General features: G+C 36.5%; 1 protein-coding gene and 1 non-coding gene across 2 annotated transcripts in view; one reads left to right on the forward strand and one right to left on the reverse strand.

The window, feature by feature from the left end:
- NLK (nemo like kinase) overlaps positions 1–26,217 on the forward strand; it is a 157,038-nt gene that overhangs the window by 80,903 nt on the left and 49,918 nt on the right. Inside the window, exons 2-3 of the mRNA XM_045773565.2 lie at positions 8,490–8,619; positions 17,023–17,078. Coding sequence (XP_045629521.1) covers positions 8,490–8,619; positions 17,023–17,078 — 186 coding nt within the window. The remainder of the gene's footprint in view (positions 1–8,489; positions 8,620–17,022; positions 17,079–26,217) is intronic.
- On the reverse strand, positions 6,836–6,939 carry LOC123777211 (U6 spliceosomal RNA). Its single transcript, XR_006775604.1, has one exon. It is a non-coding gene; the product is annotated as a U6 spliceosomal RNA (small nuclear RNA).

Below are 26,217 nucleotides of genomic sequence, written 5' to 3' on the forward strand. Positions count from 1 at the left end.
TCTTATATTTTTAATATTATGGAAATGAAATCTTACATTATTTGTGACTGGTTTCTTTTGCTCAAAATCAGGTGTATGAGATTCATCTATGTTGTTGCACATAGCAGTAGTTCATTTTAATCATTTTTCCATTATATGAATAGGCAACAATTTGCTAATCAGTTCTGTTCATGGATATTTGGATTGTTTCTAGTGTTAAGGGTACTAAAAATACTACCGTGAACACACTCATATATTTAGTGATAGGTGTGCACATTCCTTTGGGGTATACACCTTCAAGTCAAATTGCTGGGTCACGTTGTATTTGTATCTTCATTTTAGTATGTAAAGCCAGTCTTTTTCCATAGCGATTGTACCAGTTTACATCGCTACTAGCAATCTATAAGAATTGCCATTGTACCACATCTTCACTAAAAATTTGGTATTGTCCACCTTTTATTATTAGCCGTTCTGGTGGTTGTATAGTACTTTCTCATTATGGTTTTAATTTTTCATTTCCCAAATGACTAATAAGTTTAAGGTCCTTTTCATATGTTTATTGGCTGTTTGGATTATCCTTTTTTGTAAAATGCCTATTCTAGCCCTTTTTAAAAATTGATATGTATGAATTCTGCGTGTATCTGGATAGGCACTTTATTCCTTATATGTGTGGTACAAATGTCTTCTGCATGACTTGCATTTTTATTCTTAACAATGTACAGATAATGAAAAGAAGTTCTTGATTTTAAAGTAGTCAAATATATGAATTTTTCTTTTGCATTATGTTTTGTGCTTTTTGTGTCCTGTTGAAGAAATCTTTCCCTGCCCCAGTATCTTGAAGATATTCTACTACATGTTATCTTCTAAGAGCTGTACAATTTTGGTTTTCACATTTATATCTACAATCCTCCTGGAATTTGTGTAGGGAGTGAAGTAGGGGTGAAGATTCATTCTGTTTTTCCATATGGATATCTAGTTGTTCTGTACCGTGAATTGAAAAGAATGTTTTATCTGCCAAGGTCCAGTGAGGAGAAAGAAACCATACCAGTTATTGAAACAGAGCTTTTAAAGTTGGGGGGGGGGGTGCTAATTAGCTGTAAAGTTGTTTGTAAAGTTTAAAGTTGTAGATAATTAAAAAGACAAGAAGAGAACTAAGGCATCATGGAAGGCATCATAGAAGTAATAGCTACCTCTAGCTATGGCTAGAGGAATATCATGGAAGACGTTGGAATTATTAAGACTTAGAACCCCATGCAGGAGAAATTCAGATATCTAAGGAGAGGATACAAGCTCACTAGTGCTGGTATCTAGGGTGGAGGATGCAATGAGGCTGGTTCTGCAAATGGGAAAACTATAAACTGGACTCAGCTACAGTTACAGGAAGGCATCGCCAATGCTGGGAGTGGAGAAGTGTTGCTAGGGTGACACAGAAACAAGAGACAGGCAGGAAGCCCACAGGAAGGGGCAAGTCCCCCTTTCCTCCTCCAGCCTTGTAGTCTACTCTAACCCCCCCCCCCCCATTGGCAGAACCTAACATGGAGCTGTTTGGCAAAACCAAAATGTGGTTTGCAGAGTCATAGCCCTGATATTATAGAGTTGCGTTTAGACGGATGGGTTTGAGGCTGAGAGACAGTAGCTTATGGCACAGCCTTTCTATCTACAAAGACACCTTTATGACAAGCCAAGTATCTGTATATGTGAGAATCTGTTTTGGGGTCATATTTCTATTTCTTTGGTCTTGTTCCAAAATTATGTTATCTAAACTATTGTAGCTTTATGTTAAGTTTTCATATGTGGTAGAGCAATTTTTCCTCCTTCAAGAGTGTTTTAGCAGTCCACAGCATATTTGCATTTCCATAAAGACTTTAGAACTGATTTTGTAGTTCCACACAAAGAAAACCTGTTGGGGTTTTGGTTGGAATTTCACTGAATCTATAAATCAGTTTGGGGAGAATTGAAATTTATATAATATTGAGTTTTCTAGTCCATGAATATGGTATGTCTCTCCATTTATTTATGTCTTTAATTTCTTTCGATAATGTCTTTTAGTCTTTTTATGTAGAAGTGTTTCAAAGCTATTGTTAGCTTTAATCCCAGATACCAGATTTTTTTATATTATAAATAGTATCTTTAATTTTTTTCATTTCAATGTTTTTATTTTGAAATTTTTCAAACATATGTTTTCTTTATTTTTGAATAGTTTGACCTCATTATACCAATCACCATATTCAATAATTATCAACATTTGCTTCGTTTGTTTCAACAGTCCTTCTTGATGAAGTATTTAAGGCAAATCTTAAATCTCATGTCATTTCACCTATATATACTTAAGTATACATTCCTAGGAAATGTGGACATTTGATTTATAACCATAATTCCAAGCCATATTCAGATTTTCCTTTTTATTTCAAAAACTACATTTTGCTGGTATGTGTTTGGTATGTTCGGTTTGCTTTTAGCTAACAGCATATTAGGACTTAAATTTTATGTTAAGTAATTCTTAAAATATTAGCTTAGCCACTAAAATATTAAATAATAAGCATTTAAACACAAATTTTTTCCAATATGTGAATTTTGCATTTCTTAATTCATTACAATTTTTCAACATCGTCAAAACCATGCTGTTATAAACCTGTGTAAACAAAGCCATTCTTTCATTTGGTGCCTTCTGTACTTATAAACCTAACATGCAACAAAAATTGCCATTCTTTAATTTTTAAAAAAAAAATCTTTATATTTCTCAGTATTTCTATTACTGAACACATGTCTTTCAGGAAGTCATCAGTGGGATTAAAAGCAAGCACATTTTTGGTGACATAGTTTTTGTTTTGGTTATCCTTTATAACGTCTTTTTACCATAAATTGTTAAAATGTAAGAAGGTGCAGTTGTGAATTTTTTCCTTTGTATCTTTGTACAGAAACCTGTCTTTCATTGAAGGTGGTTCTCCTTCCCATACAGTATTCATGGATCTGTTTCTAGGAGAGGACTGTGGCTAGTGGGCCATGAAAACTTCCTAGAGTTGGCAGGCTAGGCTGTGTCATGTTCACCCTCCAACCTGAGAAAATCCCTATTGAAAAGACAGTGTGGCAGCTTCCCTGCAGGCAAGTCATACTCCTCACAAAGATATTTGACAGTGACTGAGGAGTAACAGTCTCTGTGTCTTTCTCAGCATCTGCAGCAAGGATGAAACTAATTATTAATTCATGGTCTAAAGAACAAAAATTGTTCTTGGGTCAACAATAATTAGTATAAAAGGATTTTGCACCTATATTTCATCTTAACCAATGATAATTGGTGGGGAATTGGGGTCTTAAAAGTTAGCTCTTATTCATTGGTAACAAGTATTTGAAAATAAATATGACAGCCTGATTTTGGATGATTTGCCTGTGTCTTGTTTCTCCTCCCTTATCAGCACCCCTGGGGATCTCACTACAGATCAGAGTGGCCCAGTGATGTCTCACCTGCCGGGATCATTGCTATTTATACTTGTTTAAACACAGAGTTAGAGGATGTTTAAGTTTATATTTAACTCTTTCAAGTAAATGTAGATGTTTTGCTTCTTCTGATCAATAGTGGAATTGGAGGATATGAGAAAGAACCATTTCACTGCTTTGGTTTAGCTGTTATATAAGGTCTTTTTTCCTTGTAATATCAGATTAACAAATTTGAGGATCAGTTTAGTAGAAGTATCTTGAAAAAGGGAAAAGGGTCTTTTTCTTATATCTAGAGCTGACTCAGCAAATACCAAATTTGGATAAACATAAAAGAAAAACCAAACATCAGAAAATCCCAACTGATGGAACAAATTACCTAACTATGAGAATCTTTTTTTCATGTGTCCATGGGTGGAGGCAGGGAAGCCTTAGAAAGTTTATTCCTCTGAACAGTGTGCAACTCTATAAATTATGTCAAAGTACACAAACTTTAGGCTGTTACAATTTTAGTTAGAAAGACCAAAAAGAGGGTGTGTCTGGGTGGCTCAGCCGTTAAGCGTCTGCCTTCGGCTCAGGTTATGATCCCAGGGTCCTGGGATCGAGCCCCACATCAGGCTCCCTGCTTGGCAGGGAGCCTCCTCCTTCTCCCTCTCAGACTCCTCTTGCTTGTGTTCCCTCTCTCGCTGTCTCTCTGTGTCAAATAAATAAATAAAGTCTTAAAAAAAAAAAAGAACAAAAAGATGTAAAAATAAATTCCTTATTCCTTAACCTATAGTGTCCTTGAACATATAACAGGGACTAAGGTACAAGTGAGATACGTTTTTTTTAGATTTATTTGTTGTCAGAAATTGTACCTCATAGTTTGTGATTGTTTTCTCAAGCTGACTTAATCTAAATACAAGTAAAAATAACTTTTAAGGAAATGAATTTCAAAATGAATGCGAAGGCAATAATCTAAATATTTAGAGTCTAGTTAGGAGGTTCTGTTACTGAGATACGTACTGTATTGGTACAGTTGACATAGTAATTGTAGTGTGTATAGCAAAAAATAGAAGATAGCTGATTACAAGTTTATGTGAATAGAATTAGAAGAACCTGATTTTCTCAATCCGAGTGAAATATTCTCATTATAAATTATTTATTTGTTTTGAATAGTTAAAAACCTGTATTGGAAACATGGACTTTAAAACTGCTAACCCATATGGGGAAAAGATTGTTCACATAAAATGAATGTGGAGCATATAATTTCTTGGGAGATTCTTGCTTAGTAGTTATACTAATTTAAAGCTGTTGTAATATTAGGTTCTAGTGCCTGGGAATGTATCCCCAGTAAGCTTCACTCTTGTTTCATTCCAGCCCTTCTACTTGTCCGTAATTTAAGCAGATTTGTGGCAGTGGTCAGAGTTTCCTGGGATTAAGAAAGCTCTGCAACAAAACAACCACACCAGATCTAAAAAGCTTCCTATTTTGGTTTCGTACTCTTTTGGCTGGCTATATTTCTCTGAAGAATGGCTCGTGGATTCTTCTGGCTGTTTAAAAAACAGTTGAACTGGTACTCTCAATGTAGAGAAAAATTATTGTACGCCTGGCAGATGTAAGAAAGGATTCTTTCTTCACAACCCTTAAAGCTGTATTTTTTTTTTAAGATTTTATTTATTTATCCTAGCGGAGGAGCCTGATGTGCGGCTCGATCCCATAACGCCGGGATCACGCCCTGAGCCGTAGGCAGACGCTTAACCGCTGTGCCACCCAGGAGCCCCAAAACTGTATTTTTAATATACTGTTTACAGAGTCGAACATTGATTTAAAACTTAAGAAGTAAATATCTGTTTTAGTGTAACTTGATTGCCCAGGAAAATAATGAGGTGAAATGACAGATGCACTGTTTTATGTAGGGCTTCCAGCATTTAGTAGAGAAAGTAGCTGACCAGTAAGTGGATTGTAGATCAAGGGATGGCTCCTTTTTTTTTTTTCTAAAATGAGGCAAGTTGCCCTAAATGTTGTTCATTATTTCTACAGCTGGAGCTTCATTAACAAGTACAGTTGGAATAACCAGGGTATTGCAGCCGCCGAGGAACTAAGCATGGCAAGCCTTTCAGTAACAAAGTAAATAAAAGAATTCCTGTGTAACAGGCTTCCACACTTATCTGTGTTCTGTGGTACTGTTTGAGCTGAACTAAAGCATCTGCTACCTCAAGTTAAGAGAGAACAAACTCAACATGGCGTGAAATTACTGCACAGCCCTTCACATTCATTAGAGTTATATTGTTACCAGCCTCAGGCATGACTGGCTTTTGCATGAATAATAAAATAAAATACTGCTTCGTGAATTTTACCTTAAAACATTGCAAGGCACAGTACTAACCTTGGGCCAGGACGGGGCTTAGCAGCTCTCCTCACCACAGTAGAGTCAAGACCAATAAGAAGTCAGAAGCTGGGAAGAAGTATTGCTGTATGCGGCCCAGGAAAGGGCCTTGTGTTAAATCAATTTACTCATTTTTTTTAAAACGAATATTTATTGTGCTGACTAGCTATTTGGAGACGTTAAAATTACTAAGCTACCATTTGGCAGCCATCATAGTAATAGTTGACTCAGTCAAAAATCATCAGTGGAGGGGCGCCTGGGTGGCACAGCGGTTAAGCATCTGCCTTCGGCTCAGGGCATGATCCCGGCGATCTGGGATCGAGCCCCACATCAGGCTCTTCTGCTATGAGCCTGCTTCTTCCTCTCCCACTCCCCCTGCTTCTGTTCCCTCTCTCGCTGGCTGTCTCTATCTCTGTCGAATAAATAAATAAAATCTTTAAAAAAAAAAAAATCAGTGGATGCTAAAGGTCATGGGTCGAAGTCTGATGAGGAATAGGACAGTTACACAATTACCAACGGGAAAAAAAAATAGTAATTTTGCAATGTGGCAACCTGACAGACACGTCATCCAAATGATGAAAGTTAATCACCAGAAATGGGGAAAATTGACATCATGTGCCTCCTAATATGTTCACTGAGAAGACATCACTCCTGAGTTATTCCTGTTAAAAATGCCCAGCCTGAGTCTAATCGTGAGAAAATACCACATGAACCCAAACTGAGGATCAGTCTACAAATAAGTGGCCTGTACTCTTCAAAAATGGCAGTGTCATAAAGACAGAGGAATGCTAAGTTACTATTCTACATTAAGGAAGTCTCAAGACACAGTGACAGCTAAACACAATGTGTGGTCCAAAATTTTCCTTCCTTGCTATTTCATTGACATTTTTGTCTCCTAGTCTAGTTATAGAAGTAGTGTACTAAACAGAAAAAAAATATTTTTAACAATCTGAATATAATACTCTATCTAGTTTCCTCTCTATTTTATGTTTATGTGGATTTTTAGGCAGTGTTGTAGATTTGGTTTGGGTTTGGGGTTTTTTTTGTTTGTTTGTTTTTAATATGGGACACTTCACGAATTTGCGTGTCATCCTTGCACAGGGGCCATGCTAATCTCTGTTATGTTCCAGTTTTAGTGTGTATGCTGCTGAAGCGAGCACTGGGTAGGTGTTTTTTAAGCAATAATTGCGAATGTTAGGTCTCTTAGTTGAATTACAGTTCAAGCTATTGAAAACCTAAAAATTATAATTCTTAATTGTTTTATCAAATTTTCAGTCAATGGAAGAATAGAGTCCTCATACTATTTAAATAGAATGCACCATTTAAGAGTTTCATAAGCACTTAAGAGAAGAAGTAGTGATCACTAAGATGAATTTATAAAGAAGTCATGGTATTCATAAAGAAGTTTCATATAGTTTTTAGACAGGTTGGTAGGTAACAGGAATGCTTTGTTTTCAGGAAGGCAATTTGATGAGTGATTTCTTGTGGACAAGATGAAGAAATAAACTGAGTGATTATAGTTAAGTAAGTAATTATTTCAATAATAATGGGATGCCAGGCTCATAAATGTTTTCTAGTGTTGTATCCGTTGCAGAGATCTATTCTGTCCTGTTCTAAATTTTAATAACTTGGGTAACGCCATTGGTGACCTATGGAACACACTTTTAAATGACACAAATCTGGGAGGGATAGCCAAAGCAGTGGATGACTGAAACTGGAGCTGAAAGATAATGGTAGCCAGGAATGATAGGCAGGAATCAGCAAAATAAGTTTGACAGAAATACATTCTACAAGGACAACAACCATCATATGTGATGGGTGGAAGGAAAAAAAGCTTTAAGATAATTCACGGAAAATTACTTGCGAAATGGTCAGTTGGCTTTATTTAACAAATTTATTGCTTCAGTTCCTTTAACTGTTTGATTTAATATGTATCGTTTGGGTCCAGTCAGAAAAATGGAAACCATACTAGTATGTCAAACATAGGGAAACGTAATACAAGGAATTGGTTATACAGATGTTGGAAGACTAAAAGATAAAAAAGGGGGGACACTGAGCTATTAAAGAAAAACTACAGGAGGCACAGCTACCACACCAAGAAGCAAAAGGGAAGAGGTCTTCATAATCTAGGAGCTATGGCCCTAAGCTGGCACTCAGACTTCTGAGGAGGGGACACTGTTCAGCTACTGGTGGGATTGAGATCCATATTACTAAAGGATGTTCATTTATTTAAGAAGCCAAAATAATTACATTGTGTTCTCTGTGTTGAACTACACGTAATGACATCTGAATGAACATCTCTTCCATCTTGAATTTGGTCCTGGAAATGAAGCATACAACTAATTTGACTTCAGTGTATTAATCTGTACTCCACCCTCATCTTTAAAATGGCTTTACTGCTAATAGCCCTCCTACCTGAGATGTATTGCTAAGTGACCTCTCAGAGAAAGTGTTTATAGAAATTTAGAGAAGGATTTTTTTTAAAAAGCATGGCAGTTAAGTTGGATGAGCTAAACATTCTCTTTGATTTTAAGTGTGTACTTGTTTTAAATCTTCTTTCTCACTGATACCTTAAACATTAAGTGGATTGAGTAGTTTAAGATAAAGATGATGGTCATGCTCTGAAACATTGAAGAACAAGGTTTGGAATTGATTTCTCTCTCTCTCTCTCTCTTTTTTTCCCCTTCTCCCCCATATATTGCTTCTTTAGGTCAGTAACAGATCCAAGAGATGGAAAGAGAGTAGCACTCAAAAAGATGCCCAACGTCTTCCAGAATCTGGTCTCTTGCAAAAGGGTCTTCCGGGAATTGAAGATGTTGTGTTTTTTTAAACATGATAATGTAAGTGAAATTGGTGTTTGGGATAGACTATTTCCTACGCACGCTTCATTGTGTTAGTAGAGAGCAAAAGAGAGTTAAAAAGGGAATGTGCAAGTTATTAAGAAGTTTGAGAACCTGAGACAAATTAGACCATTTTTGTGAACAATGAGCAATGAGTTTAAGTGAATTCTAAGATGTATTGTTCAACAGATAAATATTAATTGATGTAAAGCAAATTGTTAATAGTTAGCTGAGGAACAATACTAATATTTAATATAAAAAGAGTGTAATATGTAGTGTGAGTGATTTAAGTGGAAATAATTGGTCCCTGATTTTAAATGCTTTATTCTTAACCTTTAATATTTTAAATCAGAGATTAATGTAAAGATGTAGGGGAACAGTTTCTACTCTTAAAAACCAGTATAGCTGTTTAAGTAGCATAGGTTAGCATGGCTGTGTTTAGAGATGTCAAGACTCTTGGGTGAATAAAATCATTGTGGTTTGAGAAATAGCTTCTCCTCGATCCTGAAGTAAACGTTTGATACATGTAAAATTTACCTGGGGATGTTAGCATTGGTCTCTTGAGTTACCGATTTCATGTGAAAAGAAAAACTGCCTCACATTCTGCATTTCGTACTCAACCTATGTTATTTTAATTGCTAAAATAAAAACTTTATCAGAAATATAATAATTCCTTCTGAGTCTGACTGCTTGTTTGCACAGGAACTTTTAGAACTTTGGCCAAAGTGTAGGTCTCACTTTAAGAGAGAAATTTGTAGAAGTTTGAGGTGTTTGGTAAAACTAGGAATATCAAATAGATATGTTTATTTGAAATTCCTTGCTTTGGCATATTTCATTTTATAGATTACCCCTCTTGACATCCATTTTCCTTAAACTTTTTTAAAAAAGTTATTGTTATCTTTCAGTCAATTGGAACTGCCTAAAAATGCGTTTGTTTCAGTGACTGCAAATACCACTCAAGTTGCTATTCTATGACTGGTCCCTCAAATTTTGTAAGTGATTTAGAAAGATGTCTAGTGCTTGCTTAGTTATTTATTTCTTGAATGTGAGTACCATCCCAACATCAAAGAGGACAAACCTTATTTACACTGTTAGAGACTCAAGTAAAGGTATCCATGGTGAAAAAAATTTTTGAAGGAGACATTAGAAATTTGCTTACTACGGATTTCAGTGGTTTATTATATTCAGACCTATCTTGGCTTCTTTTATAAAGGAAGGATAGTGTAATAGGCTACTATCTATATGTATTGGTATCTTTGCTCGTGACTCATTCCTATAGGGTAACTAATTAAGTGACAAAGTTGGTGTCAGTGAGTAGTGTAAGAAAAGAAATAAATGAAATTCTAAAAAATACCTATCAAAACATAGCAACCAATTGGAGCTCCTGAGCTCTGTCATAAGTGAGTGCTTGTGACTTTTGTGGGAATATTCAAAAGTGAGACAGATGGTTAGAGATGAAGATGGTATGGCACCACTATTTTATATATCATGAATTTATGCTATGCTCTGAGATCTCCAAAAGCGTCTCAGTGCCACATATGTGGTATGTGTGGAATGCCAGTCTAAGAAGCATCTGGTATTTAATGTAGTTAAGGCAACCAATGTCTGTTATGTCCTGTATAGAGACAGTGCTAGGTCATGTGGAGGATACAAAAAAGGTTTATAATGTCCTTTTTTGAGGGATCAGGTATTTAACAATTATTACTATGTGTCAGGATGTACACTAGAGGCTTTCCATACATTAATTCATTTAATCCTTAAAAATCTTGTCAGATAGGGTTTGTTATCCTTACTTTGCAGAGGAGGAAATCAAAGCTTAGAGTTAAGTAACTTGCCCAAGGTCAGGGTGGCACAAGATTGGAGTCTGTCTTGCTTCAGAGCCCGTGTTCATTAATTCAATAAACATTTATTCTGCCCATCCTATATTCCTAAACTATGTTAGCTTCTAGGGCTTTCTACCCTTAAGGGGCTTAGTAATGTGATGAGTACTATGATTACAGTGCTCTGGGAGGACTGCCTGCATGGTTAAGTATTAATGCAAGACAGTCTGTGTTTTGTGCATGGAAAATGCTGGACAACCAAACCTAGAAGTATATTATAATCACCAAGGTGATCCTTAAAAAGGCAGATTCATGGTTCTCATCCCACACCCACTAAATTGGGATCTCTGGGGTTGAGGCCCAGGGATTTGTAATTTTTAAAGCTCAGGTGAATGCTGCCACACAAGTACCATAATATTAAGGAAAAGAGAAATTGTTGTGGACTTAGAAGCTCAGATGCTTCAAACATGGAGGAGGTAAACCTTAAGATGAGCCTTTTGAAATTAAGATTTGATTGAAAGAAGAAGAAAAGAATGTCATAATGAAAATGGCATTTAGAAAGATTACCCTGGCCACTGTAGGAAGGTTAGATTTTAATTTGCATGGCTTTTAATGTGTCAGGGTGTAGCTGGAAGACTTTGGATTTTCTTTTGAACAGAACCTTCAAAGTCACTGTATCAGGGGCATCTGGCTGGTTCAGTCAGTAGAGCATGCGACTCTTGATCTCAGGGTTGTGAGTTCAAGCCCCACGTTGGGCATAGAGTTTACTTTGAAAAAAAAAAAAGGTCACTATCAAATTCATTGATTTTAGCTGATCTGACTGATTGAGATATACACACACACTTTTTTTTCTTAAGGATAGATTCACCTTGATGTCATAACTTAGGGAAACAGTAATGAGTTTAACTTTCTGAAAGTTGTTGTTGACCAGGCTTATCACTAGAGTCTAGTCAGAATCTGAGCTATTATAAAACTTGGTAAAAATATTCTGTACTTTACCCACCTGTGCACTTGTGCATGCGTTTATGCATACACGATTGCCATATTATCAGCATGGAGAAGGCATGATTGAGTTTTGGGTTTTTTTTTTTTTTTTTCCAGTTTTGTGCTCCTTTGAGAATCTGATAAAAGCTATGAATCCTCTCTTGGAAAAATGCACATACACACAATATTTATGTCATGTTAGGCTTTCACAGGTCCTCTAAAGCCCATTCGGAGCCCCCTTAAGGGTCCACTGATTACTGCAAGGATCCCCTGTGATACAAATTTGGGGCTTTTTCTTGTCCTTAGGCAATAGCATTAAGTATGCAGTAGGCAGTCAGTCTATTTGAAGAATGAGTAAGTAAGTGAAAGTGACAGAAAAAAGAAATCTCCAAGTATGGCATGATAACCTCAGTGATCTCTCTCTCTCTCTCTCTCTCTCTCTCTCTCTCGGAGTTACTTTTTCCCCATATTTTAATTCTGGAATACTTCTGGAATACTCTAGAGGGATAGAGAAGACAAAGAGGAGGAAGGAGAGGCAAAGAAGAATGATTCATTTTCCTTTGTGTAGTCTGGCCTAACTCGGGGCGTGGGGTTCATAAGTAGGATGAAGAATCATACCAATGTGGGACCAATAGGATGCTTCTCTGAATGCAGACATGCTGTTTAGCTGCAGACATTATTAATGCTAATGTTTCTGCTGCTAAGGAGTGTGAACAGGCAAAGGATGCTGTAGACTGCCTTACTTTTCAGTGGATTTGGTTTTGTTTGCTCTGTGCCTAACATTTGTGGTACTGGGCAGATTCTTGATGTATTTAAAATAACACATTCTTGTGTTCATGAATTGGAAAACTCAGTTTGGTTAGTATGCATGTTCTGTCCAAGTTGAGCTCTATATTCAATGTAATCCCAATCAAAAACCCAGCAGGGTTTTGTATATATGTGTGTGAGGAAATTGACAAATACTCTAAAGTTTATGGAGATGGAAAAGACTGAAAATACTCAAGACAGTCTTGAAGAAGTTGAACAAAGTCTATTTCACAACAGATACATAAATTAATTCAAAATAGATTGTAGACTTAAATGTGAAAGGTAAAATAATAAAGCTTCTGTAATAAGACATAGGAAAATATCTTCATGACTTTGAGATAAGTGAAGATTTCTTAATGAGACAAGTAAAGCATTAACCATTTTATTTATTTGTTTTTTGAGGGGGGAGCACAGCCAGAGAGAGGGGGAATCTTAAGCAGGCTCCACACTCAGCATGAAGGCTGACACAGGGCTTGATCTCACAACCCTGAGATCATGACCTGAGCCAAAATCAAGTTTAACTGACTGAGCCACCCTGACGCTCCAAGCATTAACCATTAAAAAAAAAAAAAAAATTGCTAAACTGGACAGTATTAACCTCAAGAATTAATGCTCATCAAAAGTTAAGAGAATGAAAGGACAGGCCTCAGACATATATTCAACAAAAAACTTGTTTCCAGAATATATTATGTGATAGACAATTTTAAATATTATGTGATAGACAATTATAAATATTTAGCATTTGAGGAAGACCATTAGAAGTAAATATTTTACTTGACATTTTTCAAACTGTAAATTCTGTATCTAAACATCATATATCTTATAAAGAGCTTCTATAAATCAAGAACTTTTCCCCACGAGTAAAAGACTTAGGAATTTGACAAAAGAGGATAACCAAATTGCTAATAACATATGACAAAGTGCTCAAAGTCATTAGTCATCAGAGAAAGGTAAATTAAAAGCATAATGAGATAATGATATACCCACCAGAATGGCTAAAATCAAAAAGACTGACAATACCTACTGTTGACGAGAATGCAAATCAACTAAAGTTCTTAACATTGCTGATGAGAGTGTAATTTTGTAAAACCACTTAGGAAAACTGGCAGTTTCTGCTAAAGCTAAATACATACCTACCCAGTGATCCAGCAGTTATACTCCTTGGTATACTCAAGACAAATCACATATCCACCAAAAGACACGTACAAGAGTGTTCATGGCTGCTTTATTCGTAATTCCAAGAAATTGGAAACAACCCAGATGTCTGCCAGCAGTACATTCACATAGTGGTATACTACACACCAATAAAAAGGACGAACCACTGATCCACACATCAACAGGGATGAATCTCTTAGGCATAACAGTAAAGGAAAAAAGTCATACACAAAAGACTTCATTCTTTATGATTCAGTTTGTGTAAAGTTCAAGGACGGGCAAAATGAGAATAGTGGTGACCTCTGAGCGGGGATGGGTTTTGACCAGAAAGGGACAAGGGGACCTTCTAGGGTGTTGAAATGCTTAACTTCTTGATCTAGATGTTAACCATGGAGTAAAAATTCATCATGTTATATACTTTGTGTAAAAATTAATCAAATTATACACTTGGCATGCTTTATTTTACAACTCTATTAAAAACAATAGTAATTATACAGTCTACCTTTAAGAACTTAAAATCAGTTGGGGAGTAAGATTGGGGAAGGGGTAGCTCCTTTGCTAAACATGGGATTTAATTGGATTTTATGAACAGTTAAATTTCTAGTTTTTATGTTTAGGATTAAGATTATTTACAACAGTTGTTTTATTGGTAAAGGGCTGAGAAAAAGAAGCCAGTTTTGCATCGTGTAACCAATTTATAGTGAATCTTAACATCACAGAGGTTAAAATTCTAAGGAACAGCCACCATAATGGTCTTTTGTCCAGTTCTTAAAAGATTTGAGAAATGTGCTGAGACATTGTTTGGTAATGACCATTGTTTACCAGAAGTATTTTAGTTCATTTTTTTAAATTAGACAAGTCTGCTTGCTTTTTCTGTATTTGAGATCCCTTGAAGAGTTGGTGGTATTTTGGGATACTTTGACTCCTTACAAGTCAAAGTCTTTACAAGAGTCCATCATAAGGCTAATCTCACACACTCTATTCCCACAAATAATGGGGTTATAGAGGGACTCAGGCTATTTAAAATGGGAGTCGGGCATGAAGTCTGGAGTTTGAAACTGGTACTATTCCTTCTTACTTATTTACATCATTTCTGAGATTCCTGGATCATTTCTACTGATCTAAGCACTGTTTTTGCCCTCCTGGAAACACTGTGGAATGCCGTCCTCCGATAAACATTTTGAGATAAAATAACGGTAATATAAAACAACAGGCATTTAAAAAATTCCAAGCAAAGTTTAAAATATTATACCTTTGAAGCTAACAATCACAGCTAAATGCTTTAGTGCAAACGTCTGACCCTGTTTTATATGGCTTTTCTACAAAAAGCCTCATCAAATCTGGAATAAGAAAGCCTCATTCTTCTCCATCAAGGTTTAAAATGTATGGTTGTCACTTTCTCTAGATAACCTCTAATTATAGCAGATAGATTTGAAGTGTACAATAGCTTTGTCTAATGGACGCTGTCACTCATTGCATTCTGGTTTCCCCCAAGACAGGATGTATGTTGTTCAGATACAGAGTGGAGAGTCCGAAAGATGTCAAGTAAAACACTAATTTCTGTCTTCCTCAAACATCAAATATTCATGTTAAAAATTGTTCTATCGCATAATGAGAAATGAATTTGCGTGAATTTGTGACACTAGCTAATTATAGGTTTTTAAATTTATAGAAATGAAATAATTTATAGAAATGAAATAATTTATCTTTTATATGATAAAAAATATTTTTTTAAGAAACTAAAAAATCTGTTATCTTTCCTTTATACCAAGATTCTAAGTATAAACATTTTAATTCAGAAAGGAAAGATCTAGGTTCTTTATAAAGCATCTCTAAACTGTTTTCAAACTTTTATGTGTAACTGATTTTAAAGTGAGTAAAGACTTTTTCATTACAGGAGGTTTTAGTTTAATTTAGAATTTTGAAGTGACAGATGTTTGGCTGAAAAAAAGTGAGCAAAGGTTCTTCCACCTGTAAATTGCAAGGGGAAAAGAAAAAGAGGAGAAATCTGTAGGTCAAAACTTAAAATACAAATCAACCATAATATGTAAATCTTATTTAGGTCCTGATTTAGACTAAAAAACTTTAAAAAAGAAAAGAAAATTGGAAGTTTCAGAACTGGATATTTGATGATATTAAAAAACATAAAATTTTTAGACTTAGTTATTATATTTTTTCAAAAGTTTTTCTCTTTGGGGAGCCTGGGTGGCTCAGTGGGTCAAGTGTCCGACTCTTGATCTCAGGGTTGTGAGTTCAAGCCCCACATAATTAATAAATAGATAGATAGATAGATAGATAGATAGATAGATAGATAGATAGATAAAAGTTTTCATCTTTTAGCGATACTTACTAATGTATGGCTGAAATAAGTCTGGTATTTGCTTCAGAATTATATACGGAGAGTGGGGATACGTATAGATGCAATAAGAGTGGCCATAGTAGATTACTAAGACTGGGTATTAATTACATGAGCATTCTTGATACTCTTCTATCCATTTTTGTATGTTTGAAATTTTCCATAATAAAAAATTTTTTTTCTTAAATAAACTTAGCTAAAGATCGAAAATTTGAACTTGTACCACACAGTTTATTTCCTGTTAAATAACTTCTTTCATATTCTTTGACCCTCAGATTTCTCATTAGTTAGATAGGTTCAGATTCTTGAGTGTGATATCATAGATGGGACTTAAAAGAATAGCTGGACAGCTGGTAGGGGAAGTAGGCCTATTTGTTATGTTTCAAAGGCAGAAGTGACTTTGTTAGTATGCTACTTTTATAAAGGACTTGAATTTCAGATGCCTTAAAGTCTTCTTTCCACCCTGGTGACTTCTTTTTTTGTACTTGGAATAAAATCCAAAATGCTTAACAAAATTTAAAGAGATTTTATGTGATATATCCCCTGCCTTCCTCTTCTATTTTATCCCAGTCTGTTTTCCTCCCACCCTCTATGTTCCATAAGCACTGGCATTTCTGTTTCTAGAATTTGCCTGGTTCCTTCTTGCTTCAGTGCCTTTACAGTATCTACTCATTGCCTGACCAACCCTATTCAGCCTTCAACTCTTAGTGTTACTTCAGGGAAACTTTTTGTCCCCATTCCTCTTGACTTTTTCCCTTCAAATAATATACGTCATAATTATATAGGTGTGTAACTGCTTGTTTGTTTAATGCCTTCCTCTCTACTAGTCATGAGAGCAGGATGGTACCACTTTTTTTTATCAGTATAACTAGAGAGCCTACCACAGTGCCTGCCAGGTAGAATGTAGTTGGTAAACACTTTTTAAACAGGACTAGAGGAATGAATGGTAGGTGTGTCTCCTCATGCTCTTAGAGCAACACTGATTTAAAAATAGGGTGTTTCAACACACTTTGCATGCAGCTGTCTGGTAGCATGTAGTAGAACCCAGTTGCCCCTCTCATTTTAGTTTGGATAGGATTGTCTTTACATAGTAATTTTACAAACCCATCTTACTGTTTAGGACTGTTTCTTGACTGATAAATTTAGTTAATCTCAGTGAGCAATTGTAATAACTAAGCCTTAAGTCATTAAAGCGTTAATAGTATTTACTTGCATTTATGTCATATTTTGCTTCCTTTTTAAGTTCTCTAAATTTGACTTTTTTTTTTTTCCTTTTCTCAGGTACTCTCTGCCCTTGACATACTCCAACCTCCACACATTGACTATTTTGAAGAAATGTATCCTAACCAGGGAATGTGAAAGAAGGGGACAATATTTTATTAATTTATTCTTCTAGCACCTTTGGGGTTCATGCTTTAAGGTGTATAAAATCTCATCCTTGCAGAGGTGATTGAGTACCTGGAACCAGGTAATTTTGAAATCCCGAGTATCTGACCGAGAGCAATATTATCAATATGTCCTGAATTATGATACCATAAAACAGGACTTTGGAGCACATATTTTACTTAATCTCCACACAGCCTTATGAGATAGGTTATTACCATCCCCATTTTGCAGATGAAACCAGTGAGGCAGCTATGTTGTATGGAACTTAAGAAGGTACTCTTGTTGCTATACAACAACTGCCTCTCAGTTAAGAGGCTACTACTGCCCCTTTTTTCTACCACTTGGGGTAAGGTGAAAATTAAAGAGATAATGTAAGTCAAATCCCAAGTTCTTTGGAATAATGGTGATGGGGATTGTGCTGGTAATAGTCATTACTTACATAAGTTTTTATCAGATGTCAGGCACAGTTCTAAGTTATTTACACATGAGTTTATTTAATCCCTATAACAACCATCTGGGAAATATAGTGTGATTGATTGTTCCCATTTTACAGAAGAGTAAATTGAGGCACAAAAGATAATAAAAACTTGACCAAGATCACAGAGCTAGTAAGTATTGAGACTGAGGTTCATTTCCAGACGGCCTGACTCTGTGGTCTTTATTTCAACTCCTACATGATTCTCTCAGGATAGAAGCTTTAACATTATATTACTACTGTTAATATGTAAAAATAGTGTGTTAGGTATCATGGATAATAATAAACTGTAAAATAATGCCTAGTATTAGCTCCTGGAACTGTGCATGAAAGTAAAAAAATTGGGACATAGGTTAGCCCTAGGCAAAGCATCACCATTGACCATTCTGCATTTAACGGGGTAAAACTTTAAGATAAGGAGTCCTAAATCATTGAATTCATGAGCTCGTGACAGTATAGTTTATTCACTCTAGGCTTTTTATTAACACTAGGCCTATGACTTGGAATGGAAACCAATATGAAAGCAAGATAGTTTTTCAGACTTAGCAGTGAGATAAAAATCTCATTCTTACACAGGTGGTAGGTAATTCTATACTAGACAATTATCTTTGATAATTTCTTTAGTAACTGGGAACAATTAAGAGCTTCCCTGAGAGAAGGAGAATGGCTAAGCTGACTGGGGAATTGGGAAACGTTATAAGGTGATAGAATTGTCACTGATCAACACTGCTGGGATGTTGTGATCTGATAAACCTAAAGCTCTTGAATGCTGTAATCCTCAGTGATATTTTAACCCACGAATCTTTTATGGAACTAATAAAGGCTTAACTCAGTGGACTTGGGGTGCTCCAACCTTGCCCTTTCCAGAGAAAGGACTGGGTCTTGACCAGCTTCTGGCTGGCAAGAGAGTCTTTGTTACCTGTGATCTTGGGCCTGGTCAGATGGTTCTTGACATATGCTTTTTTAAAAAGCACAGAATTACCCTAAGGATAGAAAAATTGAGAAAGTTCTTTTCTTTTTTTTTTTTTTTTTTAAAGACTTTATTTATTCGACAGAGATAGAGACAGCCAGCGAGAGAGGGAACGCAAGCAGGGGGAGTGGGAGAGGAAGAAGCAGGCTCATAGCAGAAGAGCCTGATGTGGGGCTCGATCCCAGATCGCCGGGATCACGCCCTGAGCCGAAGGCAGACGCTTAACCGCTGTGCCACCCAGGCGCCCCGAGAAAGTTCTTTTCTCCTCAACTATAGATCAAAAGTAACAACCGAGGAGAAAGCATTGATGATTCCATTTCACAGACTTCCTGAAAATTACCCAGGTTCTCACTGAAGAAGGGAAGTCGTGGGAGTGGGGACATACTTGTATCATTCATCAGAAGTAACTTCCTACACCTGGCCAGGAGTCACCTTTATCCTTTTAGTTGACTGGAAACAAACCTACATATTAGAAGGCATTCCTATGAATGTGTAATGCTATTTCTACCTGTTTGGAAATGACGTTGCTGACAACAAACCTTGAAATTAGAAGAAGTCTTTATTAAATAAGAATTTTATTTTATTATAGGTTGTGCCAGGGGTTCCCAAGATTACCCTCAGGTTCCATGATTTGCTGAAAGAACTCACAGGATCCAGGAAAGGTGTTCTACCATGGCTACAGTTTATTACAGCAAAATGATACAGATTGAATCAGCAAAGAAAAACGGTGCATAAGGCAGAGTCCAGGAGAAACCTGGTACAAAGTTCCACTTGGCCTCCCATAGAATTGCACAGATCTTGCTTAATTTTCCCAGCAACAATGTATGACAACACAGATGAATGTTGTCAACCAGGGAGGCTCACTTGAGCCCTAGTGTCCAGGGTTTTTATTGGAGGTCAGTCAGGTAAGCATAGAGCACCCACAGGGCTGACCTTAGGTACTCAGTTTCCAGCTCTCCTCTTTTCCCACCCAGGGGTTAAACTAATACAGCTGGCCCAAGGCCCCGGGCAAACAAAAACAGGTGTCCCCATAAATCATACTGTTAGCATAAACTGTCGGATGTGACCAAAGACCCAGGTATACTAAGACTGTCTCCTGAGGCAGGACATTGCAAGGGTTCAAAGGTTATTTCCCAGGCGTTGATCCTGAGCCAGTCCTAAAGACTTTTGGAATGTGTAGGGTTTGGGTAGCCTAGAGCTCCTGAGTTAACCCTTTATTGCACCTAGGCCATCTGTGAGGAAAGAATGTTTTCAAATAAGATAATTAATTGGTGAATATGGGTATATTTAATAACTGCAAGATATATTTAGATTCTCTTCACTGAATACTTAGCTAATTTATAATATTTTCTGTCTTATAGTTCAAGCATGAATTGTTTATATCAGGCATTAATTTTGTATACTTGGGTTTGTCATCCCTTTAAAAACTTTGTGTGCTTCTATAAGCTAGGACTTCTCGATCACTTATTGTTAGTGACTAGAACTGGAATCTGGGAGAGCCTTGATTGATTATTATTTCAAATACTTGCAGAGCAGAGGGAAAGTTAGTATAGTTATGGTTTAAAACCGTGAGTGGCATAGATAGTATAGTACCTGTGGTGGCTGATTTCAGCCCATTTCATTAGTTAGCATAACGTTTCTGTGAAATTCCTCTCCCCAAAACTGATCATGAATGTTTAATTAAAAGTCTTTGCCATAAAATATTTATGGAACCATCTGGTACACCATTTACTTAAATCCTTTCCTTTTTTATTTAAGTTTTTTACCTTCGGGTTAAAAAATTGACACCTGTTGTAATTAGTTTGCTACAGAAGAGTCTTTCAAACCTAAACCTCAATTATTCTTGTTTTCTCTTGTATAATTTTTAACTATATATAGAATCATGCACAGTAAAAAGGTGTTTTCCACTAGTGGTGCTATTCGGAAAACACTGAATCCTTCAAACATAAAAAGAAATTGTTCCTGTGGCTGCCCCAGGACTATAAAGACTTTTTGTAGGAAGTCATGATTTAGCTTGGAGAACAGGATACTAGAAATTTGTGTTTTAGGACAGCTATTAAATGGAAAAATAAGAAATGCCTTAGTTACACATAAGCTCTGCCTTTGGTGATTCTTTTAATATCCTAAATAGGAAGTTTTCTGTGTCCTGTACTTTTTAATACAAATAAATCTGTTGTAGCCAAAGCAAAAAAAAATTTCCATTTCCTGCTATAAAATAAGAAAACTTACTACCAAAACACAAAAATATTAAAGATTAATAATATTTCAAGTTAGTACTTGATTTCAATTTAATGTATTATTCATCTGCGTCAGCAGCTCCCTCTGTAGTATCTCAAAAACATGGCATACATGTTACACATGGTTTTAGACAGTGGCTTTTTTTTTTTTTTTAAATTGGAGGATTGTTGTGTCTTTGCAGATTTTAGAATGGATAATATTTTGAGTTTTAAATGTATGATCATGGAATTGTGCTTTGAAGAAACTTTTGAGGTCTGTTTGAGGCTCTGTCATTTTAGGTAAGTTCTAAGCATGTTGCTATTGGATCTAATGGATGTTCTAATATTTAGTTAGTTGATAAAGGAATCAGTTCACAGAGTCAAAAATATATATTTATCATATTATTTAATTAGTTAAAGGAAAGAAAGAATCTTAAGTAACCTTCCATTATACATACAGTACCACATCATTGCACTTTTTTCTAAGATTGAAAAATTGTGCTGTTATATTGCATATGTAACTGTTAGTACAGAAACATTTTAAGATCCCTTTACACTGATTTAATAGTTAATATCATTTTAGAAAATCTGAGGTCTATGAACGTTTTGATGTAATCAGATGTACAATAAGAGTATAAGCATATAGTATCGTGGAGTTAATCATACATTTTTCCCTGAGATAAAATGATTGCATCGGTGCCCACCATCGGTGGCTTGAGTTTTCAAAGACCGTGAATCTTTAGATAGCTCCTTAAGCAACTTTTAAAAAGACAATATCTAGATTATACCTGTTTACAAATCTACCTACAGGGTGCAACAGATTTAGTAGGAGTCCAGTATGAAAGGAGCAATAAATTCTACCCTGTTCTCTGTATCTTGTAGCTTTTCTCTTTTCATATTTTTAAAATCTAATGTATCAACCTGGAAAATATATTCCTTAATAAATTAAGAAAAATTATTTTTTAACTGAACTTTTAGCTGTTAAAGGATTACATTATTCATTTTGCACTTTGAGTTTCTGCTTGAAAAACTATATGAAAATACTTTGGCACGTAGTTACTTTGAGCCTACTGAGATTTAACCCTAAAGAAACCAGTTGTAATTATTTGATTGAAAATCATTATTTATCATGCTTTAGTCAGGATTCTGAATTCTGTACATAAACATGCCTTTTCCCAGAAAGTACTGGATGCCTGCTGGATTGAAAATAAAAATTTGGCCTGCCTTAGGAAAAGTTTACTTTTAATTTGAAACATAATGAAACATGATCTTAGTGTTTTATGGAGAAGAATGTGGGTAGTACGGATTTTCTGTACTAGAAGCAATTACAGCCTAAAACCAGTGGAAGTGAGAAGTCTAATGGATGACTGTGTGTCCCGGTTTGTCAGGACTCCTGGATTTTACGTAATGTCCTGTATAATTATTAATACGTTCCTACTTTTACTTTTAGAAGTGTCCCTATTTGGATGATAGGTTTGGCTTGTGCAGGCATTGTTTAAACGGGAATCTCTTGTCATAAAGGCAGCAAGGGAACTTCCATCCCCATTTTGACCAGTTAGAGTCCTCGGTGAGCAGTAATGTAGTTTTGGGCTCCTCAGATAGTATTTGTATAGTATATTTTATAGCAACATTTTGTAATTTAAAGAATACACAATACGTGATTCCTTGGTGCTCTGAAACAGCTCTGTATGGATGCCTGTGTGGCTCAGTCAGTTAAACATCTGCCTTTAGCTCGAGTCATGATCCCAGGGTTCTGGGATCGAGTTCCACTCAGTGGGGAGCCTGCTTCTCCCTCTGCCTGCCTCTCTCTCTCTCTCTCTCTCCCTCTCCCTCCCTCTCTCTCTCCCTCTCCCTCCCTCTCCCTCCCCCGCCTCCCAACAAATGAATAAATGAAATCTTACAAAAAAGAAAGAAAGAAAGAAAGAAAGAAAGAAAGAAAGAAAGAAAGAAAGAAAGAAAGGGAGAAAGAAAGAGCTCTATAACCCTCAGGGAATCTTAGGAGTCCGTGAATTGCTAAGAACAAACAAAATGAAATATGCATATACATATGTAAGTGCACTCTTACTCTCTATCAGACAGTGCCAGCAAGGACCATAAATCTACATCCTAGGAGCTTTGAAGATTCCCTTATTGTTAGAATTTCCTCTTCATTTATTCTGTAAACATAAGCGTCAACTATGTGCCTAGATCAGGAAATTCTTTTTCTTTTGCTCACTGTTGTATTCCCAGCTCTTAGAACAGTGGCTAACATATAGTAGGTGCTACGTAAATGTTTGCTAAATGAATGTATAAGATAGTCTCTGCCCTCCAGGTTTGTAATCTAGTGGGAGATACAGTCCTATAAATAATAATTACAGGTTGGGAATCATAGCAATATAAAAGAATCAGCATATTGTGAAAGCATTGGGGTCTAATTTTCACTCATTCCCATTTTAGTGTCCAAGCTGGATTACTTGAAAAGCATTTGATGATTTGAAACAAAAACAAAAACTATTGCTTACCCACTGTCTACCAATTCTGGCTCCTTACCCCTGAAGCCTAAGGCAGAAACAGAGAGAAAGGCAAGACAATGGAAAAGTTAGCAGAACAATCAAGCTGAATTCCTGACTTTAATTGCCACTTAGTCAGTATCTAGTCTGCCTTATTTATTCATTCAGCCAAACATTTAGCACTACTTTGTACATAACATTATACTAATCTCTGTGGAAGGTACAAAAACAAATTATTCATTTGTTTTTTGTTTTTTTCCGTTTAATGTACCAGGCACTGTTCTGAATACCTCTTATCTCCATTCTACAGATGAAAAAACTATTATCTCAGAGAGGTAAATAACTCATCCAAGTTCATTTGGAAATGACAGAGCTGGGATTTGAACCCATGTTGACTGGTCCAGTGGGCCAGGAGTGCTCTTAACTCCCTGCTGCCTCTTCGTGCTTTTCTTTAAAAATTAAAAAAAAAAAAAAATAGTCTGTGGAGTGAGATAAGATGTAAAGAAGTAACCGTCATATATGTATGGTAGGAAGTGCCAAAAGAATGTGGGCAGGTGGTGTGGAACTTTAAAAGAAGGAGAGATTGCTTCAGGCAGAAAAAAAACAGTAAGACTTGGTGAAGAAAATGACATTTCATCTGAGTGTTGAAAGATGAGGAGGATTTGGACAGGTAGCCTTGAAGAGGATGGATATTCCAGATGGAGAGACCAAGTATCAGGAGCATCTTTTAGGGAATGGCAGATCATCCAGTTGGCTAGAGTTCAGCATGCATGGATAATGAGAAATTCAGCTACTTGGGGCAAATCATGGACGGCCTTGAATGTTAAACTAAGAAAATTCATCTTTATTCAGTAGGCATGTGAAGGCACAATGAAAGATTTTTGTGATGAGGAATGACAGAATCAGAAGTGTCCTTTATAAACTTAACAAAGAGTTTCTGTTTGGGCTGATGAGAAAGTTCTAGAATTAGTGGTGATAGTTGCACATTGTGAATGTACATAATGCCACTAAACGTACATGTAAAAATGGTTAAAATGGTAAATTCTATGTTATGTGTAGAGGCCACTTTTAAACAACAGGCTTGAGCAATGGAAATTTGATCAAGGTCAAAGGGCCCACAGCGACCACCTGGCTGAATACAGACAGGCCCATCAGGCAACCCACCTCAAAATATCCACTGGCCCTAACTGACCAGTGGGCTACTTACAACCAGGCACAATTACCAAAAAAGGGAAAATTCCATGCGTCCCCATACCTCCTCACCTTCCCACTTTAAATAGAGCCCCCACTCACTGCCTCTTTGCAGACAGTCTCTTGTTTGCTGTCCTGCCCTGCCACTACCTTGCAGTGTATTCAATAAACGTCTATCTCCCTTGTTGTGCCTTGGGTGAATCTTTTCATTGCCCGCGCCACCGGCTTCCAACCGATCATTGTCCCACATTTGGGGGCCCGCATCTGATGGAGAGGGACACCACATTATGTATATTTTACCACAATTAAAAAAAGAAAAGCCCTTAAAAAGACCCAGCTGTTAGGGCTTAGAGGCAGCTACTGTTTTGCAGACCAAGAAAGTTGAGCAGAAGGATTCGTGGCAATTGATTGGGACCTCTTTAGCCATGTACTCAACAGCCTGGGCTTTGATGTTGATGGCTGGCTGGGTATTCACAGAGGCAGGACAAGGAAATGAAAAAATTGGGGAGGGGGCTCCCTAGACCATCACAGAATGGCTGACCACATTGATAGAGAAGCAGTTAACATCAGAAGAGGACTTGGTGTACTCTGAGAAAGGAGAGGCAAGATCCAAAGATAAATGTTGGGGTGATAGCAAGCAGCAAGTTTAGCAGGAGTAGTAGTCGTGGTTAGAGTACAGAGATTGTGTTCAAAGAAAGGAATTTGTAGTTAGAACACGTCATTTCGAGATAGAAAGTAGAGCCATGGTTTAAGGCAGATCACGTAGAATAATAACAAAAGTCCTTAGAGTTCAGACAGCTGAGAAATTGAGGGATAGAGAGTCTGTACCCTGGTTGCACATTAAAATCACCTAAGGAGCTTTTTAAAGAAATACAGATGCTCAAACCCTACATTCTGATTTCATTGGTTTGAGTTTGGTCCTAGGTATCAATAAGTCTTTTTGAAAAGTTCTCCCCAGTGATCTGTATGTGCCATCAGGGGTGGGATCCACAAGGCTAAAGCCGCCAGAATAATTATCAGCATAAATGTTGAAGTTACCAGTGAACACCTAAGGGACTTCAAATAGCAAAAGTAGAACCAGCTGTTTGTGTCGTCTAGCTAAGATCTGGATTGTTGTAAAGGCTGCTAGAAAAGACAAGCGTAAGAGACTATGGAATTAGTTTCTGCTGTGTGTGTGTGTTGTTTTTCTTTCTTTCTTTCTTTCTTTTTTTTTTTTCTTTAAAGGAGAGGTCTTTGAGCATTAGCAGTGGGACCAACCATAGCCTGGAAAAAAGGAGGGGAGATGGAAGCAGCTTACTCCGCCTCCACTCGTTAGCTCTTTACATGGAGACTGCTCCTCAGAATCCTGTCGATGCTCTTCGTGTATGCATCATAAATGCCTCTTGATGACCAAATTAACTGTAATTGATCTACCTATCTTTAAAAGCTTGAAGATGTAATTCATCTGCTGTTTAAGCTTTAAGAAAGTTAGAATATATTCTGTTTTAGGCAAGAAGTTCCAAAAGTTCCAACTTTATTTTCATTCTGACACAACAGTGGGAAAGATTTAAAATGAAGTATCAGAAGTTTAAGGCTGTGTGTGTCTTTGACTTGGAGCCTTGAGCTAATCACCCAGAATCTCTGCTTCACTCGTTCTTTGACTTTTTTAAACATGATTAAAAGAGATAATTGCTTTATGTCCAATTCTATTCATTTAGCTGATTTTCCAGAGTGAGCGTGAGCTAGGAATCAAGAATGTGCTATTCCCTT

This window comes from Ursus americanus, chromosome 23 (assembly GCF_024610735.1).
Source record: "Ursus americanus isolate L20-20 chromosome 23, mUrsAme1.1.p, whole genome shotgun sequence".
NCBI classification, from domain to species: Eukaryota; Metazoa; Chordata; class Mammalia; order Carnivora; family Ursidae; genus Ursus; species Ursus americanus.